The sequence below is a fragment of the Arvicola amphibius genome, chromosome 8 (genome assembly GCF_903992535.2).
Source record: "Arvicola amphibius chromosome 8, mArvAmp1.2, whole genome shotgun sequence".
NCBI lineage: Eukaryota > Metazoa > Chordata > Mammalia > Rodentia > Cricetidae > Arvicola > Arvicola amphibius.
In genome coordinates, this window is record NC_052054.1 from 87,456,738 (window position 1) to 87,477,934 (window position 21,197).

General features: G+C 42.1%; 1 protein-coding gene and 1 non-coding gene across 2 annotated transcripts in view; one reads left to right on the forward strand and one right to left on the reverse strand.

The window, feature by feature from the left end:
• Window positions 1-21,197, reverse strand: part of Ppp4r1 (protein phosphatase 4 regulatory subunit 1) — a 55,180-nt gene that overhangs the window by 27,511 nt on the left and 6,472 nt on the right. Inside the window, exons 3-6 of the mRNA XM_038339090.2 lie at window positions 8,981-9,065; window positions 8,353-8,459; window positions 2,174-2,316; window positions 1,492-1,638 (exon numbers count right to left, since the gene is read on the reverse strand). Coding sequence (XP_038195018.1) covers window positions 1,492-1,638; window positions 2,174-2,316; window positions 8,353-8,459; window positions 8,981-9,065 — 482 coding nt within the window. The remainder of the gene's footprint in view (window positions 1-1,491; window positions 1,639-2,173; window positions 2,317-8,352; window positions 8,460-8,980; window positions 9,066-21,197) is intronic.
• Window positions 16,151-16,257, forward strand: LOC119822040. The gene has a single exon (XR_005286652.1). It is a non-coding gene; the product is annotated as a U6 spliceosomal RNA (small nuclear RNA).

Here is a 21,197-nt window from a genome sequence, read left to right on the forward strand (position 1 = left end):
AGGCGAGGCAGGTGGATCTCTGAATTTGAGGCCAGCCTGGTCTACAGAGCAAGCTCCAGGACAGCTAGGGCCACACAGAGAAACCGTGTCTTGAGGAAAAAAAAAGTTGCAGGATATCTACATCAGACTAAAAAGGGATTATAGTTCTATAAAATAACAATGACCTAGAAAGTTTAAGAATACATCATTTACAACGTTAAGATATGAAATCTAGCAGAAAGTAAGATCTTTCTATTAAAAATTACAAACATGAATTTAGTATAACCAAATACTTAAATAAGTTTCAAGCTCTGTCCTGTTGACGGGTTGTTAGGCTGGTAATGCTCCCTAACTGACCTGAAGGTTCAACGTGACCCTATCAACCCCAACTGCACCTGACTGCAGACAGAGCCCACAACGTGACCCCACAGCCCCCACCCCAACTGCACCTGGCTGCAGACAGAGCCCACAGCCCTCAACCCCACTGCACCTGACTGCAGACAGAGCCCACAGCCCCCACCCCAACTGCACCTGACTGCAGACAGAGCCCACAGCCCTCACCCCAACTGCACCTGACTGCAGACAGAGCCCACAGCCCCCACCCCAACTGCACCTGACTGCAGACAGAGCCCACAGCCCCCACCCCAACTGCACCTGACTGCAGACAGAGCCCACAGCCTCCACCCCAACTGCACCTGACTGCAGACAGAGCCCACAGCCCCCACCCCAACTGCACCTGACTACAGACAGAGCCCACAACGTGACCCCACAGCCCCAACTGCACCTGACTGCAGACAGAGCCCACAGCCCTCACCCCCACAGCCAGTTTTGTGTTTCACAGAGCACAGCTGAGAATCTGCTTCAGTCTGCTCACTGGTCCAGGCAACATATTACAATTATGTTTTCCCCAAAACAAATATAAACAAGATGTGGGTGGGGAAACCATAGGCTTCTTACCAGTGCTGAACAATATAGTTATGTTTTTAGGCTAGGTTCTTTTTACTATAACCAACATTATGCCTAAACTGATTTTCTTTACTGAGGAATTTCTGAAATTAAAAGCAAATGTTTTGGAGCTAGGTATGGGTGATGACCGTATATTGTGATTGTACTAAATGAATGACACTATATTTTAAGTGATTAATTTTCTGAGTTTTACATCAATAAAAATAATACCAACAAAAAAAGCACCTAAATTGATTACTAATTGATAGCGAGTCTCTAAAAAAATAATGAAAAGGGAATTCTTCAAGGGATAGAAGCTAGAGATCATTTCTGTTCTCATGAATGACCTGGGAGCACTGGCAACTTGTTACAATTTTTTTATATCAACAAAAGACCAGTGTTTTAGGTATAAGAACAATGCCAAGTAACCAATGAAACGTGAATACAGCCCTAGTTAATTTAGGACTTCTCTATCCTGCTAACAGGAAGCACAGATCTGAGCGACAGCATCTACTGCTGAGTTTTCAAGCCTTACTCTCGGCTGGCCTGACGAGGAGACAGACTTACAGCCACAGCCTCCGTCCTCACGTCGTCATTGCTATCTGGAGCAGTCAGCTCTACGAGAACAGGGCACACCTTGGTCTCCACATCAAGTCGCTCAATCAGCTCCTGCTCCAGCAGAGCCAGCAAAGCTGCCTGACTGGTTTTCCTCACCTGCCAAGAGAAACCCCACAGTATAAACAAGGCACAGACATGACTTCATAAAAGTGCTACAACAGCCGGGTGGTGGTGGCGCACGCCTTTAGTCCCAGCACTCGGGAGGCAAAGGCAGGTCTCTGAGATCTAGGACAGCCAGGGCTATACAGAGAAACCCTGATTCAAAAAACTAAGACAAACCAAAAAAAGAAACTCTACAACAATTTTTGTAAAGGTAAATGCTTCTAAACACAATGTAGAATTCCATAACTTACAAAACCTAGTTAGTAGACATTTGTGGGTATTCTCTTCAATTCTTATAGAGACAGTTGGCAAACAGGACACTGAGGGCACTGGGAAGACTGGTAAACGGCACCCTTTATGATAGCACTGGGGGCTCTAACAAGCATGCCTTAATCTAAGACAAGTAGTCACTTCTAGAAAACACAATCATAAAGTTAGACCCGAAGAAATATTCCAGTTGCATCACTTAGGTTAGGCATATATTATGCTACAGAAAGTTCCTTTAAGAACAAGTAAATGAGACTCTTACCTGGTTATTTTGATCTGCGAGATATCTAACCACAATTGGTAGTAAGTATTTGGAAAAAGCATATGGTATCGAAGGCCGGTTCTCTTGACAAAACAGTGCAATATGTGGCACTTGTTCCATCAGCTCTGCTCTCACAGTTGGTTCTATTGAAATAATAGCAACATGAACAAACACATCCTTTCATGGGGACAACTGCTCTGTCTGGGCTGGAGGCGACTTAGGACCCAGCACGGTAAGAACTGATCACATTCTCTAACTCCGCAGTTCTTTCCTTAAATCAAAGGAGGACATTACTCCCAATCATCCTTCTTTCAGTCACAATGCACACTGGGTAATGAGTACATTTATCAAGCCTTACAATGAGTCACACTGAGCTGGGGGTTAAATACCTTACCTGGTATTTCTATCACTTGTACGGCAGAAAGTATTTGTAAACTATGTAATACTATCAGAGAATTTAAGAACCTCCTAGGACCAGTTATAAGGACCACTGGCTCCTCCTCTCAGTGCCATCTATGAAAGATTTATAACTAGACCTAAAACAACTAATTTCACTGTACAAAACATCATTAGAGACAATAGGTATCACATTATAAAAAGGTAAAACAGCCTAGGAAAAAGTGACCGCCACCGCAGGAGACCCGAGGATCACGGCCATTGATCATAGAGACCTGAGGTGACTGCTGCTGGTCACACATCAGTGTGTCCAGTGGAACTCCAGACTCAAAAGAGAAGTTCATCTAGCCTTCAGTTAAAAATGTGCTGGCATTTTACAAAGCTAAGGATCCTAGCAACAAACCACATTTGGAGTTTTATTATGTTTTGTAATGTGAGAGGACTTCTCTTGAATAAAAATCAAATTTTAAAACACAGACAAAGGTTTACACTTTCCTTCACAGACTCCATTTACGAAGTCAACAACGAGTTAACTGCTTCCACATATTTATAAAGTAAAAGGGGTCACAGTTGCAGTTTCAGTTCAGAAAGAAATCAGAAAATCTCCTTTCTTTAGAGCTCTGCTTAGGCAAACAGAAAAAGGGAGCAGAAGTAAACTCCAGAGACAGATCATGCACACAGAGATAAGTCAGTTATTACAGGAGAGAAGGAGAAACAGCCTTTCCAGTAAATGCCGCCTTTCAGTGGCTTCCAAAAGAAAGGCTGGAGAGACGGCTCAGCAGTACAGAGTGCTTACTGCTTTTGCAGAGGACCTGGGTTGGTTCCCAGCATTCACATGGCTCACAACTGCCTGCAACTCTAGTTTCAGGAGATCTGACACCTTCTTCTGACATCTGTGGGCTCCTGCACATATATAATGCACATACATACACTCAGGCAAACACACATACCCATACCCTTAAGAAATAAATCTAGAATCATGTTTAAAAATATATAAGAAATAGTTCTAGGAATATTCATCTTGTAACATAAATGAATGAATGAAAATTTATGCCCTGGCAATGCTGAAGCATGCATGGGCAGCCCGTATATGGCAGTTCTGTTGAACTTGTCCATATTGGGTCTCATGGTCTAAGTTGATGAGGACAAATGACCAGATCTCTTCTCATACACACACACACACACATACATACATACATACACACGCGCGCACACACACACACACACACACACACACACATCTTTTATTTGTCAGTTTTTAAAAGTTATATGTGGACTATAAAGATTAATGTCAAAAGCAAAAACAAAAAAACATCTATTTCATGTAGATAATACATGAAAATAGTTATGACTTTGAGGTGGAGAAATTTCTCAAAGACGATACAAACAATATTGCCCATAAAAGAAAAGAATCCTAGATGGGCCTGGTGGTACACACCCTTAATCTGAGCAGATCTAGTAGGTGACCTCTGAGAGTTTGGGGACAGTTGAGTCTATATAGCACGTCCCAGAACAGCCAGGGCTATGTGGTGGGATGGAGCAGAAGAGAACAAATCCGTGCCAGAGACTCTAGTACACAAGGCAGAGACACGGTAGAGAGAGTATCAACCATGGCAGGCTCGTGTTAGCCTGAAGACTCCTTGTGAAAAAACTCTAAGGAAAAAAAACCTGGCAATTTAAAAGGGAGAGATCAGAACAAATATTTTAAAAAATGAAGATGTCCAAGAGCCAATAAGCACGCTCATTTCACAGGTCACTGGAGAAGCCTACGTAAGCTCCACAACACCACACCACAACAGACCCATCCGTTCCTCTGTGGTAATGTCTAAAGTGTCTGTGAAGATGTATATCACAGGAACTCACACACACTGCTTATGAGAATGGCAACTGCAATAGCAGATCTGTCACGGATAATAATCTCTGCATATCCTATATAACCTTGTGACTCCTTTTTAAGCATGCACCCACAAAAATGTATGCTTGTGGTTCCACATGACTACCCCGAAGCTAACAACAGTGTCAGTAGCCTGAAACTGCAAGCAGTTAAGGAAGGTGCAGCACAGCATACTATGTATCTGATTAGTAATACACCATACATACAGCACAGGCATACCATGTATGTATCTGATTAGTAATACACCATACACACAGCACAGGCATACCATGTATGTATCTGATTAGTAATACACCATACACACAGCACAGGCATACCATGTATGTATCTGATTAGTAATACACCATACACACAGCACAGGCCTACCATGTATGTATCTGATTAGTAATACACCATACACACAGCACAGGCATACCATGTATGTATCTGATTAGTAATACACCATACACACAGCACAGGCCTACCATGTATGTATCTGATTAGTAATACACCATACACACAGCACAGGCATACCATGTATGTATCTGATTAGTAATACACCATACACACAGCACAGGCCTACCATGTATGTATCTGATTAGTAATAAACCATACACACAGCACAGGCATACCATGTATGTATCTGATTAGTAATACACCATACACACAGCACAGGCATACCATGTATGTATCTGATTAGTAATACACCATACACACAGCACAGGCATACCATGTATGTATCTGATTAGTAATACACCATACACACAGCCACATGGGTATGCCAGACAAAGTAACTACATTAAGTTTGAAGAGACAAACTATTTGACCATTATTCATTCAGGAGTCAGAAGAGAGCTGACTTTTAGGGGGGATAACGCTCATCTGATTTCTAATCATACGGCTGGAACTTTACTGTGTGAATGTGGTAAGGCTTGTACACTTACTCATGACCTGTATCAGTGTGTTATATTCAGTATTAACAGAGCACCAGCATGAACCGAAGAGATGGCTCTACAGTTAAGAGGACTGGCTACTCTTCCAAAGGTCCTGAGTTCAATTCCCAGCAACCTTATGGTGGCTCACAGTCATCTGTAATGAGATCTGGTGCCCTTTCTGGCCTGCAGGTAAACATGCAGGCAGAAAGAACACTTTACATTTAAAATAAATCTTTTAAAAAATAGCAACAGCAGCAAAAAAAAACAAAACAAAAACAAAAAAAATATTTTCCATGTATTTCTGAAAGCCAGATAAGTATCTAGACTGGATAGAGTTCCAACCTTACATATCCAACATAGCCAAACCCCATACTCACAAAAAATGCACACCCACACTTGACATACCATGAGATCGACGTGAAACCACTGCCACTGCTAACATCTCCAAGTCACCGTGGGACACACATTATCAAGACGGAAGCAAACACAAAATTCGCGAGGACCCACTAAATGAACTCACAGGCTCATTTAGAGAAATTTAGTGAAAATGAGCCCTTGGCAGCAAAAAGATTAAACCCAACAGAAGGATTGAACACCAAGACTTCAGCAACCGGACAGGGCTGAAAAACTTCAAACGTTTTACTTCAAAGACACATCAGGAGACATAACCAAGAAAAGAACACCATGGGGCAAGAAAAGCAAGACCATGCACATAGAGAACCTGGAGTCCCTGAAACAAAAGTGTCGTTAACAGTGACAAAAAACCCTCCAGATCAGGAGGCAGGCTGGACTTCTGCAGCAAGCACTTTGCTGAGAGAAACTATCAAAATGCCCACTGAAAACCAGACTGAAAAGTAAAAGCAGTGGGAAGTAATGGAGATCTATTTATTATTATACACTTGTTTAACAGCTCCACATTCTCAACCATGTTAAAAATATCTACTCAGCTGGGGCTGTAGCACATTTGGAATGCTTACCTAGCATGTACCAAACCCCAGGCCCAGTGCTCAGCACTGCAGAAAACTAAACATGGGAGAGAACATGCCTGTAATCCCAGCACCTGGGAGGTTAAGGTAGGAGGATCAGAAATTCAAGATAAAAAGAATAAACCAAATTTTTTAGACTATATTTTTTTTCAAGATCAAGATTATTCTCAGTTACATAGCAAGTTCAAGGCCAACTGGAATACATGAAATCTAAATACACACACAGATGCACAACCAAACTAAAGATTTTAAATTAAGGTAGAGGAAAAACAATACTCAAAAAAATTAATGGTTGAAATTTTCTGACAGACACCCTCAAACTCAAGAAAAATGGCAAATTTGAGTAGAATCCATTTGCACCAAAACACAGCACAATAAAACCAGAGCTCTACATGGAGAAGCAGGGACAAAACTAGAGCTGACTTCTCCTCAGGAAGCCCCTGCAGCTCCACACAGCCTCTTTCTTTGACACGGCAGTCAGGCTAGCTCAACCAGGGAAACTCAGAGTCAAGCTAAGCGTGCCCAGCTCTCACTCCTGTAAGTCACTTTAGAATGGCTCCAGGCACTTCAATTTTGGTCCAACAATTCATCTTTGTAACAATCAGTACGACCTCTCAATTAGTCTTCCTGTCCCCCACATCCCTCGAGCCAGTTCACACTGCTCTCTTGCTATAAACCGCCTTCATGGCCTCCACCCACACACCTGCGACCAAAGCTGCCATCTTCAACTTTTCTGGCTTTTACCCTTGGTTTCCTCAAATATGCCCTCTCCCTCCTGCACTATGTCAGCCCAACAAATCCAACAAACCTGTCACGTGACTAAAGAACTTAAACAAAAACTACAAAATTATAGTTTACTAGACCTTTCTAAGGCCACTTCAGAGTAAGCAAACACAAGAACAATTATATGAAAAGATAAAATAGTAGACTTAGAAATATTCTTTCCACTCTGAAAAAAACAATTAAAATTTTTACCTTAAAACTTTAAGTTTATTAAATGATTAGTTCATTTTAAAAATGAGTCTTGAGAAGCCAAAGAGTTTGTGAGAAATTAAAAACATTTTAATAAAGACTTAAGGAAAAAGAGATTTTCATATAAATATGTACTTAAAACTTGCTACCGGGGCTGGGGAGACAGCTTGAAGGGTGAGTGCCTGCTGTGCAGACAGGGCCCCAGACCACCACCCATCAGCACTCCCGTGAAAGCGGTGTGACCCTGAGGCCCAGCACCAGAGGAGAGGAGACAGGCAGATCCTGGGAACTTGCTGGGCAGCCATCCTAGCCACACAGCAAGCTCCAGGTCCAGTGAGAAAGTCTGTCTCAAGGGAGTAAGGCAGAGTCCCACAGCAGGACAGCTGGTCTCCTCCTCTGGCCTTTGCAGGCACATACCACACACACTTGCCTTAAAATGTCACTCTACATTGTGTTCATTTTACCACAATCAAAAATTCTTAAGAGAAGTAACATCACATCATTATTATCTAATGTTCACATCAAGTTCCTCTTCCTCCCCTGATAGGGTCTTATTCTAACACCCAGATTAGCTGGGACTTAGTATGCAGCCCAGGCTGGTTCAAAACTAGGGTGATCCTCCACCTCCATCCTCTAGGAGTTAGGATTACCAACGTGAACCACCATGCTGCACTTAGGTTTACCTCTCCTAAGAGAGCTCTCCCGTCTTTAATAAGCCAATTTTCATCTTACAAATAATGACTAGAAGACAACATGGTGGCACTATAAACTGATCTTTTCTCCCCCCTATGACTAGTGGGTTTAATAATTTCTTTAAAAAAAAATTTTTTTTTTCTGAGATAGGGTCTCTCTAATGTATAGGACAGCTCTGAACTCAAGGTCTTCCAGAGTGCTGGGATTACAGGTGTGGGTCACTTGCTAAGTCTCAGGAAATCGTAAAGAACTCTCTTACCATGGTAATCTCTCCAACAGGGTTAGAAGTAAAAACACACTCCTGTTCTCTGTGTGGACACATACCCGAGTCATCCGCTAATCTGCCAATTCTTTCCAAAACAGCAACACAGTCTCCTTCATCATCGCAGACTTCCCTCAGTGTATCCAGCAGACTCCGGGCCACCATTTGTCTACACAGAAAGAAATTCATGGAGTTCAGTGCTTTCAATACATAATAGAAGTTTAAAATACAGAAACCTTATGTTTCATAAAGACAACTTTTCTTATTGCAAGTCAACACTAAACTTGTAATTTCCTAGGTAGCAAAAATTGTACTGATTTTACAAATAAGATTATTACCAGCTTTTTAAACCTTTATCCAAATAATTAGGGAAATTTCTAGTCACTGAATTTTCATTTCAATTATCCTCTTATTACAGTTAACAGTAAAATATATTCATTCTTCATTATATTAAATGTTATCTGCTGCAGAGACTCTGCTGAGGCAGAGTGCAGCAGGAAGGCTCTAGCTCTTGGTCACTGCTGTGTTCTGGGCCCTGGCAAACACAAAGTGCGTCATGTCATTGGGTAGAGGAGCAACACACTCCCTAATAAGCAATTAAATGAATAACAAAATTAGCCCAACAACGAACAGAAAGCAATAAAGGACAATGAACAATAGAGATCAAGCTGTAAACTTGGGGACACATACCTGTTAAACGCGTTCTCACTTGCAGCATACTTGTCCAGCCTCCCCAGCGGTGTCAGCATTTCATCTTGTGAGACCAAGTCCAGGGCTGAAGGTAGAATAGTCACGTCAGACTCTGAGCTGCAGTCATCCACACCAACTAGCAGAGACATCACAAACACTAACAACACTGAACTGGAATGCACCGTGCCTGCTGGAGCAGTGTGTGCTTCCGGAGCGGTACAGAGAACTGTAAGACATCTTCAGATCAGCCCAGCGCTAGCCACCGTCCTCCTCCACCCACACTGCTAACAGCCCCCAGCAGCATACAGCCAGTGGTGACAGAAACTCAGTACCAAGAATTTACATGTTTAGCAGGTGGGTGGCACATGCCTTTAATCCCAAACTTGGGAGGCAGAGGCAGGTAGATCTCTGAGTTCCAGGCCAGCCTGGTCTACAGAGTGGGGTCCAGGACAGCCAGGGCTACACAGTGAGATCCTGACTCAAAAAATTTAAAAACAAACAAATAAATATGTAAGTTACATGTTCAGAAAGAATAGCTTGTGAAAAAGCAAACACTGACTTAGTCAATTCTATAATAAAGACACTAAAGCTGAAAAGTGTCTGACTTTACTTACTTGAAAAGAACTAAAAACTATAGTATTTATATTCATTAAACAAATATTAAATACTACTGTGTCAACTACTTGACTTATGTTGGGGAAGCAGTCATGAAAATGCTTGTTTTCTAAGACTGACATTCTGTTGAGAAGAGTCTATGTTAAGACAATCATATGGTTACACATATGTACACACCCCAACGCAGATCTACCACAGCAGTGGGAGGGAAGACTGAGCCAAGAGTTTAGAGACAGGACTAAAGAGTTCTGAGCGCCCAGACAGGAAGGTAGAGTGGAAGATGTCCATTCTGTTTGCTGAGGTCATCACACTCAGGCCACCTGACAAGGGCATTTCTCCACTGTATGATGACTGAGGGAGGAAGGGGGCCTAGGGAAGTGAGGGAATTCAGATGTGCGCTCCAGAACTGCAGCTGGGAACAATCAACTGGACCAACAGTGATGGGCAAAGTGAGCAAGTGAGCGCTGCTGCTTGAGAAGGGTGTGCTGGTGTGACAGCCAGCGTTCTTGAGAAGAGGGAATGCCGAGTGAGACACTGTCACCATCAGACTGTCCTTGGACAACTCTGTGGGCACCACAATAGGTGCCAACCCTGGCCAGGTAGTCTTGGAAGATGTAAGAAAAGAAGCTGAGCACAGACCCAAGAGTGAGTTGTTGGCAAGCAGCTTCCCTTCATGGGTGGTGCTCTGCTCGTGCTTGAGCGCCACTCCCAATTCCAAAGTCGGACTGTGATCAGGACGCGTAAGCTAAATAAACCCTTCAGCCATAATAAATACATAAGTAAACAGATAGACGAATGAGTGAATGAATGAATGGACAAATGCTTTTGGTCATGGTGTTTATCACAGAAATAGAAAGCAAATTAGCGCACAGGGTCTTCTGATGTAGTCCTGGTCGGCCTGGGACTCAGAGATCCACCCACCTCTGCTTCTTGAGTGCTGGGAGTCTGTCACCATGTCCAGCAAAAACACTTTTAAATTTTATCTTCTGTTTTAATTTTTCTTTCTAATAGTTAAGAGAAGCTGGGTATGGTGGTACACACATGTAATTACTGCACTCGAAAGCAGGAGATGACACTGAGTTTGAAGCCTACACAGGCTACATACTAAGCAGCAGGCCACCCTAGGATGTACAGGAAGATCCTGTCATGAAGGAAAAAGGAAAGAAGAGGGACTGGAGAGAGGGCTCAGTGGTTTCCTAACCACTGCTCTTCCAGAGGGTACAGGCTCACTTCCCTGCAGGCACTACTGTGGTAGCTCAGCTGTCTGCACTGCAGTCCCAGGGGACCCGATGCCCCGATGGCCACTGTCATGCCAGACATGTGATGCAGGCAAAACACTTGTACACATAAAAGGAAAGAAAAGAAAGAACTGGGACACGGTTACACATGAAGTAAGTGGTGAACAGGAAACATAGGTTAAAGTTCAGGAGTGGCCAACAGAAAGAATGAGGCTGGCAGGAAAGCCTGGCGCTAATTCGATCTAATAGGTTTCAGGGCATTTCCAATACCCTAAGAACTTTCACTGTTTGTCTGTGGACAGGATCTCACTATGCAGCCAGTCTGACCTGGGACTCACAGCATAGCTTAGGCTAGCCTCAAACTCATGCAATCCTCCTGTCTCAACCTCCCAAGCGCTAGAGTTAGAGGCATCTACCCCAGGTCACAGCAATTTTTTTTCCTATTCTTACTTTATGGCACTTCTGCCCCTTGCTCTAGTAATTGCCTTTTCAACAGTGCCTTTGCATCTCATTCATATACATGCATACATACATATATATCTCATACATATATACATATATATAGTTAAAAGAAAAATCTTATAAAAACTTCTCCTAGACATTAATAATACAAAAGATTGACTTCCCAATCAAATCCCCCCAATGCTATTGCTTATTTAAAAAGGATTTTTAAATGCCTTAAATGAGTGTGCAGCATGGGCCTATCTGTAAAACTCGCTAAACAATATTCCCATGGAATGCTATTAAAGTGAATACAGAAGACTATTTTAACTTGTTAAAGTAAAAATCTTTTCTTTAAAAAAAAGTAAACCACTTAAACATGTCCTTTCACTTTAAGAAAGATGATAACAATGACCAAATTTATTCTCATAAGCTAGGTGGTTAATGAAACAAATGAGATTAGCCCCATTCTGCCACAGTCAACTGCCTGGAAAAACAGGTCTCGCTACCAGGCAGATCCTCAAACATCCTGGAAGACTGAGTTGATAATCCAGGGAGGGCTCCAGAGGGTTGTAGTTCACGTGGACTCTCCACTCACAATCCTGCCTCAGCCCCTGAACCATCACACATCCATCTCAGAAGGTCCAGAGTCTTTAGACAAACACTGGAGCTCCATACATTTACATGTAGGGTCCAAGGAATAAATAGGAGATCAGGGGGACAGACATCTATCAGAAAGTCCATGTCTTCATCACTACCCACACAGACCACAAGCAGCCTCGGAGGAGCCAACTCTGACACCGAGGGCTGCTCTCGTGCCCACGCAAGGGTCAGGCTCTGAAGTGCAATTCCCAGAGTGACAGAAGCGACTGCAAAAACTGACGTGGCCCTCAAGGGCAACACCTTCGATGTCTAGTATTGCGGAGGCCCGAAATATGAGCCTATTTCTAGGAGACCACAGGTCAGAGAGTAGGAACTTACAAGGCTGTTATGCTTCTACCTCAAAGGCCCCACCTAGGTGTTGAGCAGACAGTTCTGTAGTAAGGAGGCTGCTTTTTGTCACAGCACAGAGGGAAGGCCTGCTATTGTCAACAGGTGTGGCTAATTGTAGACCTTGTGCTCCAGGAATAGAGAAGATCTGTTCCTACCTCAAACAAGAGTCTAAGGATCCAAGTAAGTTCCAGTTCCCTTTATAGCGAAAACTTGCCTACAGAGTGTTTTGGTTAGGGTATAAGCGTGACTTGTTTTGTTCTAGCTACAGAATGTTGAACTGTGAATGTCGCCCATGATTTCAACTGGCATGCTCACTTCCCGAATCATGTTAATGCAGTCTTTTGTCTTACTCCTACCTTTTGGGGTCAGGGTATTTTAAGCAGTTGGAAATTAAACGTGGGCGAATTTTCAGTGCTCACTGGAATTCCCTCCCGATACTATCCTAGATGTTTCTCTGTTTTATTATTTTCATTCACATCTTTATATTCTTTACTATGTATCTAAATCTCCATGCCCTTATTTTGGAGAAAGGTATTTTGTCGAGGCTAGTCCCCGACACAGTATACAACAACAAAAAGACATGGAAACAGTGTAAACAGACCAATTCAACAGCAGCACCAGACTCACAATCAAGACAGCAGGACCAGTAGACGAGGACACAGACACAATCTAACTACTGCAGCTGTGAAGAGCACGTGGAGGCCTGCAGTGCACACCTAGACGCACTCAGGACGACACAGGAGGGAAGGAGTATAGATACTCAAAAGCCCCTGACTTTCGAGTGAAGGAAAAAAATACACTAGGTTCAATCAACAGATTATACAAAACAAATGAACAGGGAACATGAAAAAATAGCATTAAAAAATTGAAACAAAAGCCAGACAGTGGTGGCACAAGCAGCGGATCTCTTTGAGTTCAAGGCCAGCCTGGTCTACCAGAGTGAGTTCCAGGACAGGCTCCAAAGCTACAGAGACACCCTGGGGATGAGGGGGAGGAACAAAACAATAGCAGAATAGAGTTCACTCAGCCATAGGAAACTGTCAGGCATTCTAATATGCATACATTTTAGGTCTACAAAGGAAGGGGAATATAAGAATATTTGAAGAAATAATGAACCCCAGAAAAACCCAATTTGATGAAAACTATTAATCCATAGGCCCAAAGGAGTCAATGAATCCTATTTGAAAAACCATGAAGAAAAATGCACCTATCTACAATAAAACTGCTTAACACCAGTCACAGAAACTTTTAAACTAGAGCTGACTCATTTTACGTACAAGAGCTAGTTCCAGGACAGGCTCCAAAGCCACAGAGAAACCCTGTCTCGAAAAACCAAAAAAAAAAAAAAAAAACAGAACAAGACTTCCTAGGCTAGAAGTCAGTAGAGCAGCAACTTTTAAAATCCTGACAAAGATCAGGGGCTGGAGAAATGACTGAGTGTGTAAGAGCACTTGCTGCTCTTACAGAGACCATGCTAGCTTCTAACTCAGTTCCAGGTAATCTGATGCTCTCTTCTGGACTCTGCCAGCACTGCATGCACGTGGTGCACATATATACATGCAGACAAAACATAGATAGATAAAAAGATATAGAAATCTTTTTTGAAAAAGTAAGTTCAGTCTAGCACTCCATACCCAACAGCCAGAAACCTTTCAGCTGCAGGCTTCTGCAGACATGCAGTGGAGGACGAGAGCCTGCATCTCCACAAAGGAATAAGGAGTATCAGACATGGTGTAAAGGAAAAGGCCAAGCCAGGTGGTGGTGGCGCACACCTCCAGCACTCAGGAGGCAGTGGCAGGTGGATCTCTGTGAGTTTGAGGCCAGCCTGGTCTATAGAGCTAGTTCTAGGACAGCTAGGGCTACACAGAAACCCTGTCTCGAAAAACCAAAAGTAAATAAATAAATGGCTATTAGCTTTGAAAGGTAAAGCAAAAATATGTACAGTAAAATGAGTAATAAGCAGTATAATATATACACAAATATACAACAGTCACAAGACAAGAAAAGCATAGAGCATGCTTCTGCAAACTGCCACACGAAGAGATACTACAAGACATCAGAGTCACAGCTGTAATAAAACACACTCAGATTAAAAACTTGAAAGCAACCATTACTTTTAAATCAAAGGTGAATAAAAAGTAAAGTCCATAAACAACATAAATGAAGGGAGGGGGAAAAGATAAAGGGAGTAAAGTAGAGAGAGGATCCATAGGTAGAAAAAAGAATAAATTTAAACCCAGCCATATTATAATTGGGAACATTAACTGTGAAAGGCCTAAATATACCTATTAAAAGAACAGGGACTTCAAAATAAGTTTAAGGAAACAACACTAAACCACGTACATAATTAGTGCAGAAAATTTTTACATAATTTCTAATCTATAATTCATAAAATACCTTGTTCACTAAGAACTAACAGGCTATAAAAGCTACTGGACACTCACTTGCCATCAGTCTTCTCTTTCATAATGTAAGGCTGCTGAACTAGCGTGAGCTCATCGGGCACCTTCATGGGGCTCTAGAATTCTATGACTATGACCAAACTGTGTCATCAGTCTCACATGTGAAACCTTAAAGATGACAGGTAGAGAGCAGGGGAGCTATTGTTAAACACACTGCTGTGTTTAAGACAGTGTGGAGATTCATCAAAGATTCAAATTGTTTATGCAGGTCTAGAAGGTGGCCCTACAGATATCTATGTATAATAAATATCCTCACTAATTTAGACTGCTTACCAACCATATCTGAAAAACATACTCTTAAGACGACAGGAAAACCATATCTGTTCCTAACTTCTTGTCACCCTTCTATCAATTATGGATGACATTCTACACAAAAATCAGGCTCCAGTCTGGAGTAACGGGCTCATTTTTCTAGTTCTAGTATTGTTGCCTCAGTCAGGAGTCATGGAGTCATTGTGAGTTATCTTCTCTGGGTCTATTTAGGATCCACCCCCCCCCCTTTACATGTGCCCAGGTGCCCCTAATTTCATGGTTCTTGTGTCTCAGCATTCTGGGTTGTCAGCACACCTGCTTTTACACCGTCCTCGATTGGACTTAATGTAACTGTAGATTTCATCCCACTGAAGGCCATAAAGCCTTACAACAGATACAGTTTGTCTTACCTAGCCTACCATGCTTAAAAATAATCAACAAGGCCAGGCATGGTGGTATACACCTTTAATCCCAGCTCTTGGAAGACAGAGATAGGCAGATCCCTGATTCAAGGCTGGCCTGGTCTATAACATGGCAGGACTACACAGAAAAACCATGTCTCAAAAAACCAAAACAAACAAAAAGAAACTAAAAATTAATTAATTAATTAAACCCTATCACAATACAAACAACAATGATATATATGTATATTAAATATCAGATGTAATGCATACATATGAAAACATCACTAAAAATGTTTAAAACCTATCACTGCTGGAAAAAAAAATTCCTGCATCATATATACCCTGAACGATGACACAGCTAGTGGTATCTTTAAATAAAACAGCATCAGAATGTAAGGGTCAATGCACAGGGCAGGTTTGTGAAAAGGTCTCCACAGTCTTTTGAAGCAGTACATTAAACTTAAACTTTAAACACTTATTTCCTTGGGTATGTGTGTGACAGTCAGGGCTCTTGGTCCACCATGTGGATGCTGTATGAAATGCAGGCTGTCAAGCTTGGCAGCAGTGCTGAAAGCTGAACATAAGGCCTCAATCATACAAGAAGGCAAGCACTGAGCCATTTTCACCCTAGTACATTCACGTTAAATAGAAGGTAACACAAATCAAAGAGGAAAATCACAATTCTGGGACTAGCCTCTAACACATACAAAAAGGTATAACCAGAGGGAAAGAGGACTAAAATGGAGCACAACAAAGTGGTCACCCGTGCTCACTTCAGCAGCATATATATTAAAACTGGAACAATACAGATGAGATTAGTATGGGCCCCTGCTCAAGGATGACACACAAATTAAGCGTTTTATATTTTTTTTAAAAGTAGCCAATCCAAAAGAAAAAGTAGGAAATGAATAAGCAAAAAGATAATGAAACAAAAATGATAGCCCTAAATCTAACCAACTATTCCCAGTTAATTAAAATTGGGCAGGACTATTTTCAATTAAAAAGAAAGATTGCCAGACAAAAGTAATATTAAGCTACTATCCACTCTTTCTTTTTCTTTGAGACAAATAAGGCATGCTGTCCTCAGACTAACTATGTACAGCCCTGGTGATCCCTGCACTTGAGAGGCTGAGGCAGGAGGGTCATGAATTTGAGTTCGATCAGGCCTACAAATTTCCTAATCAAACAGAATGGATTCCTAATAGGAACCTAGCCATTCACATCTCAAAGCCCATTGAAAACTACTTCCAGGTAAGTTAAATTAAACACATATATCCTTCTAATTCTGGAGCATGAGAAAAGTAGTTTGTTATAATTTTAAACCCAGGAAAGAAGATGACAAAGCAAAGGAATAACAGTAATATTTATATTAACAATGGAGTACTTCTCTGTATAAAAACAAAGTCACAGCTGCAGAGAGACCCTGTCTCGAAAAACCAAAAAAAAAAAAAAAAAGAAAGAAAAAAAAAAACAAAGTCACAAAAGCCAGTCTTGCTATAGGTGCAAAGAGCACACCCACCTCCTTGCACTTAACAGAAATCAAGTAGTTAAACATCCCAATTTTTAGCCTTTTACAAGAAAGCATAATCTAAAACATAAAAGTTTAAGAGCTAGGAAGTATGAAATCTCAATCAGGTCTAGGTTCCGCTCTCATGGTCTGCCGCTACTTATGAACCATCTACTTGAACTTGACCAATTCCTTAATCAGAATAGATTTTATCATTTACAAAGTAGTTGTTTGTAACCTTTTGTTTCAAACAAGGTCCAGTTATATAAATAAGAACTTACTATGTAGCCCAACTGTGCCTTGAACTTGCAAGGATGCTTCTGCTGCTGCCTCCTCCACGCTGGGAATACAGGAGTGTATCACTATATCACTACACTGAGAGCCACCAAGACTTTGAAGGCATACAACAATGATGTTGTCTATAAAGAGCTGACAGAGCCCACAAATATCAGGCCTCTCCACATGCAAACTCTGCATTTAGGACTGTTACTAGAAACACAAAATTTCAATGTGCCTTCTGCACGATGAAACCAGTGAATAGGATAGCACCTAACCATAATAGTGACAGGTATGGACCAAATGATTAAAAACCAAAACCAAAACCAAAACAAAGGCGAAAAGGTCACCCTAAGGAGGCACATACCTGAGATGGCATGCACACATGTGGGTACACACATGAACTAGTTTTAGTTAGCCTGATAATGAAATAAAACTGGTTTTTTTTTGGGGGGGGGGTGAGATGCGATTGAAGCTTGACCAATAGGACAAGAAAGAGGTCATTTTAAGCAAAAATCCAAAAGGTGATGCTCACCTTTAAACCCAACACTTGTGAGACAGAGGCCGATAGATCTCTCAAGTTGGAGGCCAGCCTGGTCTACTGAGTTCCAGGACAACCAGAGCTATGTAGAGACCCTGTCCAAAAACAAAATGATGGCCCCAAATCTCTATTCCAGTACAAGACTTTTGAAGGGAAAATCCTGAGATGCCAAACTTGCAGGTATATTTTCATGACAGACATGAGATGCATTTCCCACTTGTTTAAAGAAACCAGTAAAGAAATCCACTAAACTGAATTTTACATTTTTTCTTCCAGATCACTTTCCGTTTTTACCACAGAATTTTATCCCAATATGACTTTATGCTTGCGAATTTGTTTCTCTGTACCAGAGAGAAGCCTAAAATGTGAATTTCCAGGCTGGGGAGATGGCTCGGTGAGTGAAGGACCCAAGTTCAGACCCCAGCCCTCACATAAAGAACCGAGTGCAGTGGTCTCTGTAATCCAATCTGCTCTAGCCAAAAGTCAACTCGATTCTGTGGGAAGCCTCATCTCAGATAAAGCAAGGAGTGACAGAAAGAAACTGGCCTCTCATCTCCACATACGTGTGCACAAACACACACACTCTCCTTCAATCATACAACTTAAAATGTATTCATTGCTGCTCTTATATCACAGACTATGACAAACAGTAAACAAATTTTTATTGAAAAGGAACGGTTTTTGTCAACACAATACAAACGAGTCAGCTGAGAAGAAGGAACTCTCCACAAAAAGCATTAGTCTCTCTGACAGGGTGTGGGTATGTTTAGATGTGGAATACTTTATTAGCAATTGCTTAGATTGCAGCATAAGAACAGAGAACCAGGGATGGAGAGGTGGACCAGCACCTCCAGGCATGATGAAGGGAAGGAGTGTTGCAGACGTGACGTGGCACTTCACTCAAGAGCTCACAGCACAAGACTGGGCCTGTAAACATTCTGTTATAAAAGGTAGGAGCTTACAAGGCCACACCCTTCCCTGACGATTTTATAAGAGTTAACAGTTGCTAGGAGCTGAGGGACTCAACAGAGCCTCAACCCACCTAAGAAGCTATTGGCAGTTAAAGGTTACTGGGGGGAGAAGGGGCCACTGCTAAGGGTCCACACTACTGTAAATACCTCCTCAGCCTTGCTCACAGAAGCCGCCCTAAGGAAAGCCGAAGGCTACCGCCCCCAAAGGCACAAAAGTAGAAGGTAGAGTAGTTAAAGAAGGCAATCCCTGAGAGTAGAGGACGATGACAGGGTAATGGGTGGCTGATTAAATACACTGTCTACATTGTGGGAGCTGTGCAGGTAATCATAGACTACACCTGGAATTAACTAAATCCCAGGCAGCGGGGATAATGTGGAGCATTTTTCTTAAATCATTTTAAGTAGGAAGGCCCACTTTTAACCTTAATTTTTTTGCTTGTTTGTTTTTCAAGACAGGTCTCTGAGTAGCCCTGGCTATCTAGGAACTCTGTAGACCAGGCTGGCCTTGAATTCAGAGTTCCTCCTGATTAAAGGTCTTGATCTTTGGAGGTGGAATGAACCACCTATAACCGGCCACACTTTTTGCTGGCAGCCTATATAAAGTACTGGAAGAAGGAAGCCTGCCCTGCTGGCTTGCTCTCTCACTTGCAAGTCCATTCTTTTACCAGCATTGGAGCACGCTTCATGGGAATTCTGATGTATACTGAAGATCAGCTGAGACATCCAACCTCATTAAATTCTTGGACCTTCCATTGGTGACAGTCATTGTTGGACTAGTGGACTATATATTCTATCAGTCTGATCCTCTGGAGAACCCTGACTAATATAACATGTATGAAATTACTACTAAAGTAATAAAAATGGGACTTTAATATATTTTAACAAATAAACATGCCAAAAAATGACCAGGGAGCTCCCTTGCAGGCAGAGTTCCAGTAAGTTAGTCTGACTGACTCAGGACAGACAGCTGTCACTCTAACTGGGGTGGAGAGTGTCAGGCAGTCATCACTCCTCCCCGCCTTACAAGAGGGGAGCCTGCCTTTTACAGTGCTGAAATCTGGCAGACATTACTTCCCAGAAGTGGAATGAGAGGCTGTAGTGCTGAGCAAAAAAGACGACCACATCACTGTCCTGACAAAAAGCAAAAACAAGGACGAGCACATCATCTAGATACCAGCGTCTCTGGTACAGTGCTCACACGCCTGTAACCCCAGTCTCTAGATGCCAGCGTCTCTGGTACAGTGCTCACACGCCTGTAACCCCAGTCTCTAGATGCCAGCGTCTCTGGTACAGTGCTCACACGCCTGTAACCCCAGTCTCTAGATGCCAGCGTCTCTGGTACAGTGCTCACACGCCTGTAACCCCAGTCTCTAGATGCCAGCGACTCTGGTACAGTGCTCACACGCCTGTAACCCCAGTCTCTAGATGCCAGCGACTCTGGTACAGTGCTCACACGCCTGTAACCCCAGTCTCTAGAGCCCAAGGCTGGAAGACTGCGAGTCTGAGGTCAACCTGGGCTACATAAGCTCTGGACACTTTATACTACATAGGGAACACTGTCTAAAATAGAAATAAAATAGGTAAATTAAACTGAAAAATGAAACCTATGGAGCATCACAAGTGGTGAGCGCTGAGAAAACAGACACAAGACAAGTGCGCTGTGTGAAGTTCAATTAGCAGTTACGATGAAGGATGGAGTAAGGCCAACTGACACACTGCAGTACGGACCCCACATGCACAGCAGAGTCCACCAGCGCTACATGTTTCAGAGCGAAAAGTGGCTGTGTCTAGGAGAGAAGGCCTCTGCTCTTAGATGAGTTCTAGAGGTAGGTAACAATTTATTCCTAAAAGGCTCACTCAGAAATTAAGAGTAACCATGCACTGTATTTTGGCAGTTTGTATAATTATGTGGACGGAGGCAGAGCCAACTGGAAAAATGTTACCAGTGACTAAATGCAGGTGGAGTTTCAGTCCAGAAAGTCACTGTATTTGTGCTGCTTTTATGTGAGAGTGAATACTTAAAACTAGTAAGTTTAATTTTAAAATAAATTATACGATACAAATTAGGATTTTGTTCTAACTTAGCTTGCTCAGAAAAGTAAAGGTCCACCTCAGTAGTTGAAACTCTATCAAGTTATGTAAAGTTATATACCAAAGGCCTACTATGTTCTGGGGACTCAGCTATGGGTAAAAATAAAAATGTGTCAGACCTTGGATTTTACAATAAAGAAGTCGGCAAGCTATGGCCAGCATGTCAAAACAGTTCCATCTTCAACTGTTGTACATCAAGTCTTATTGGGAAACATCTTAGGTTCATATATTTATACAGACACTTTTACTCTTTCAAGGTAAATCTGAGCCATACGAAAGCAGCCACGAGTTTACAAACCTACTGCTTATACTACCTGACCCATTATAGACTAGCTTAGTGTTGTAGCAAAAACATAATTAAGCCACTTTTGGGGGGAAAAATACTAATTTTATTTTTGGAGATGGTCTCTCTATTATGTAGCTCTG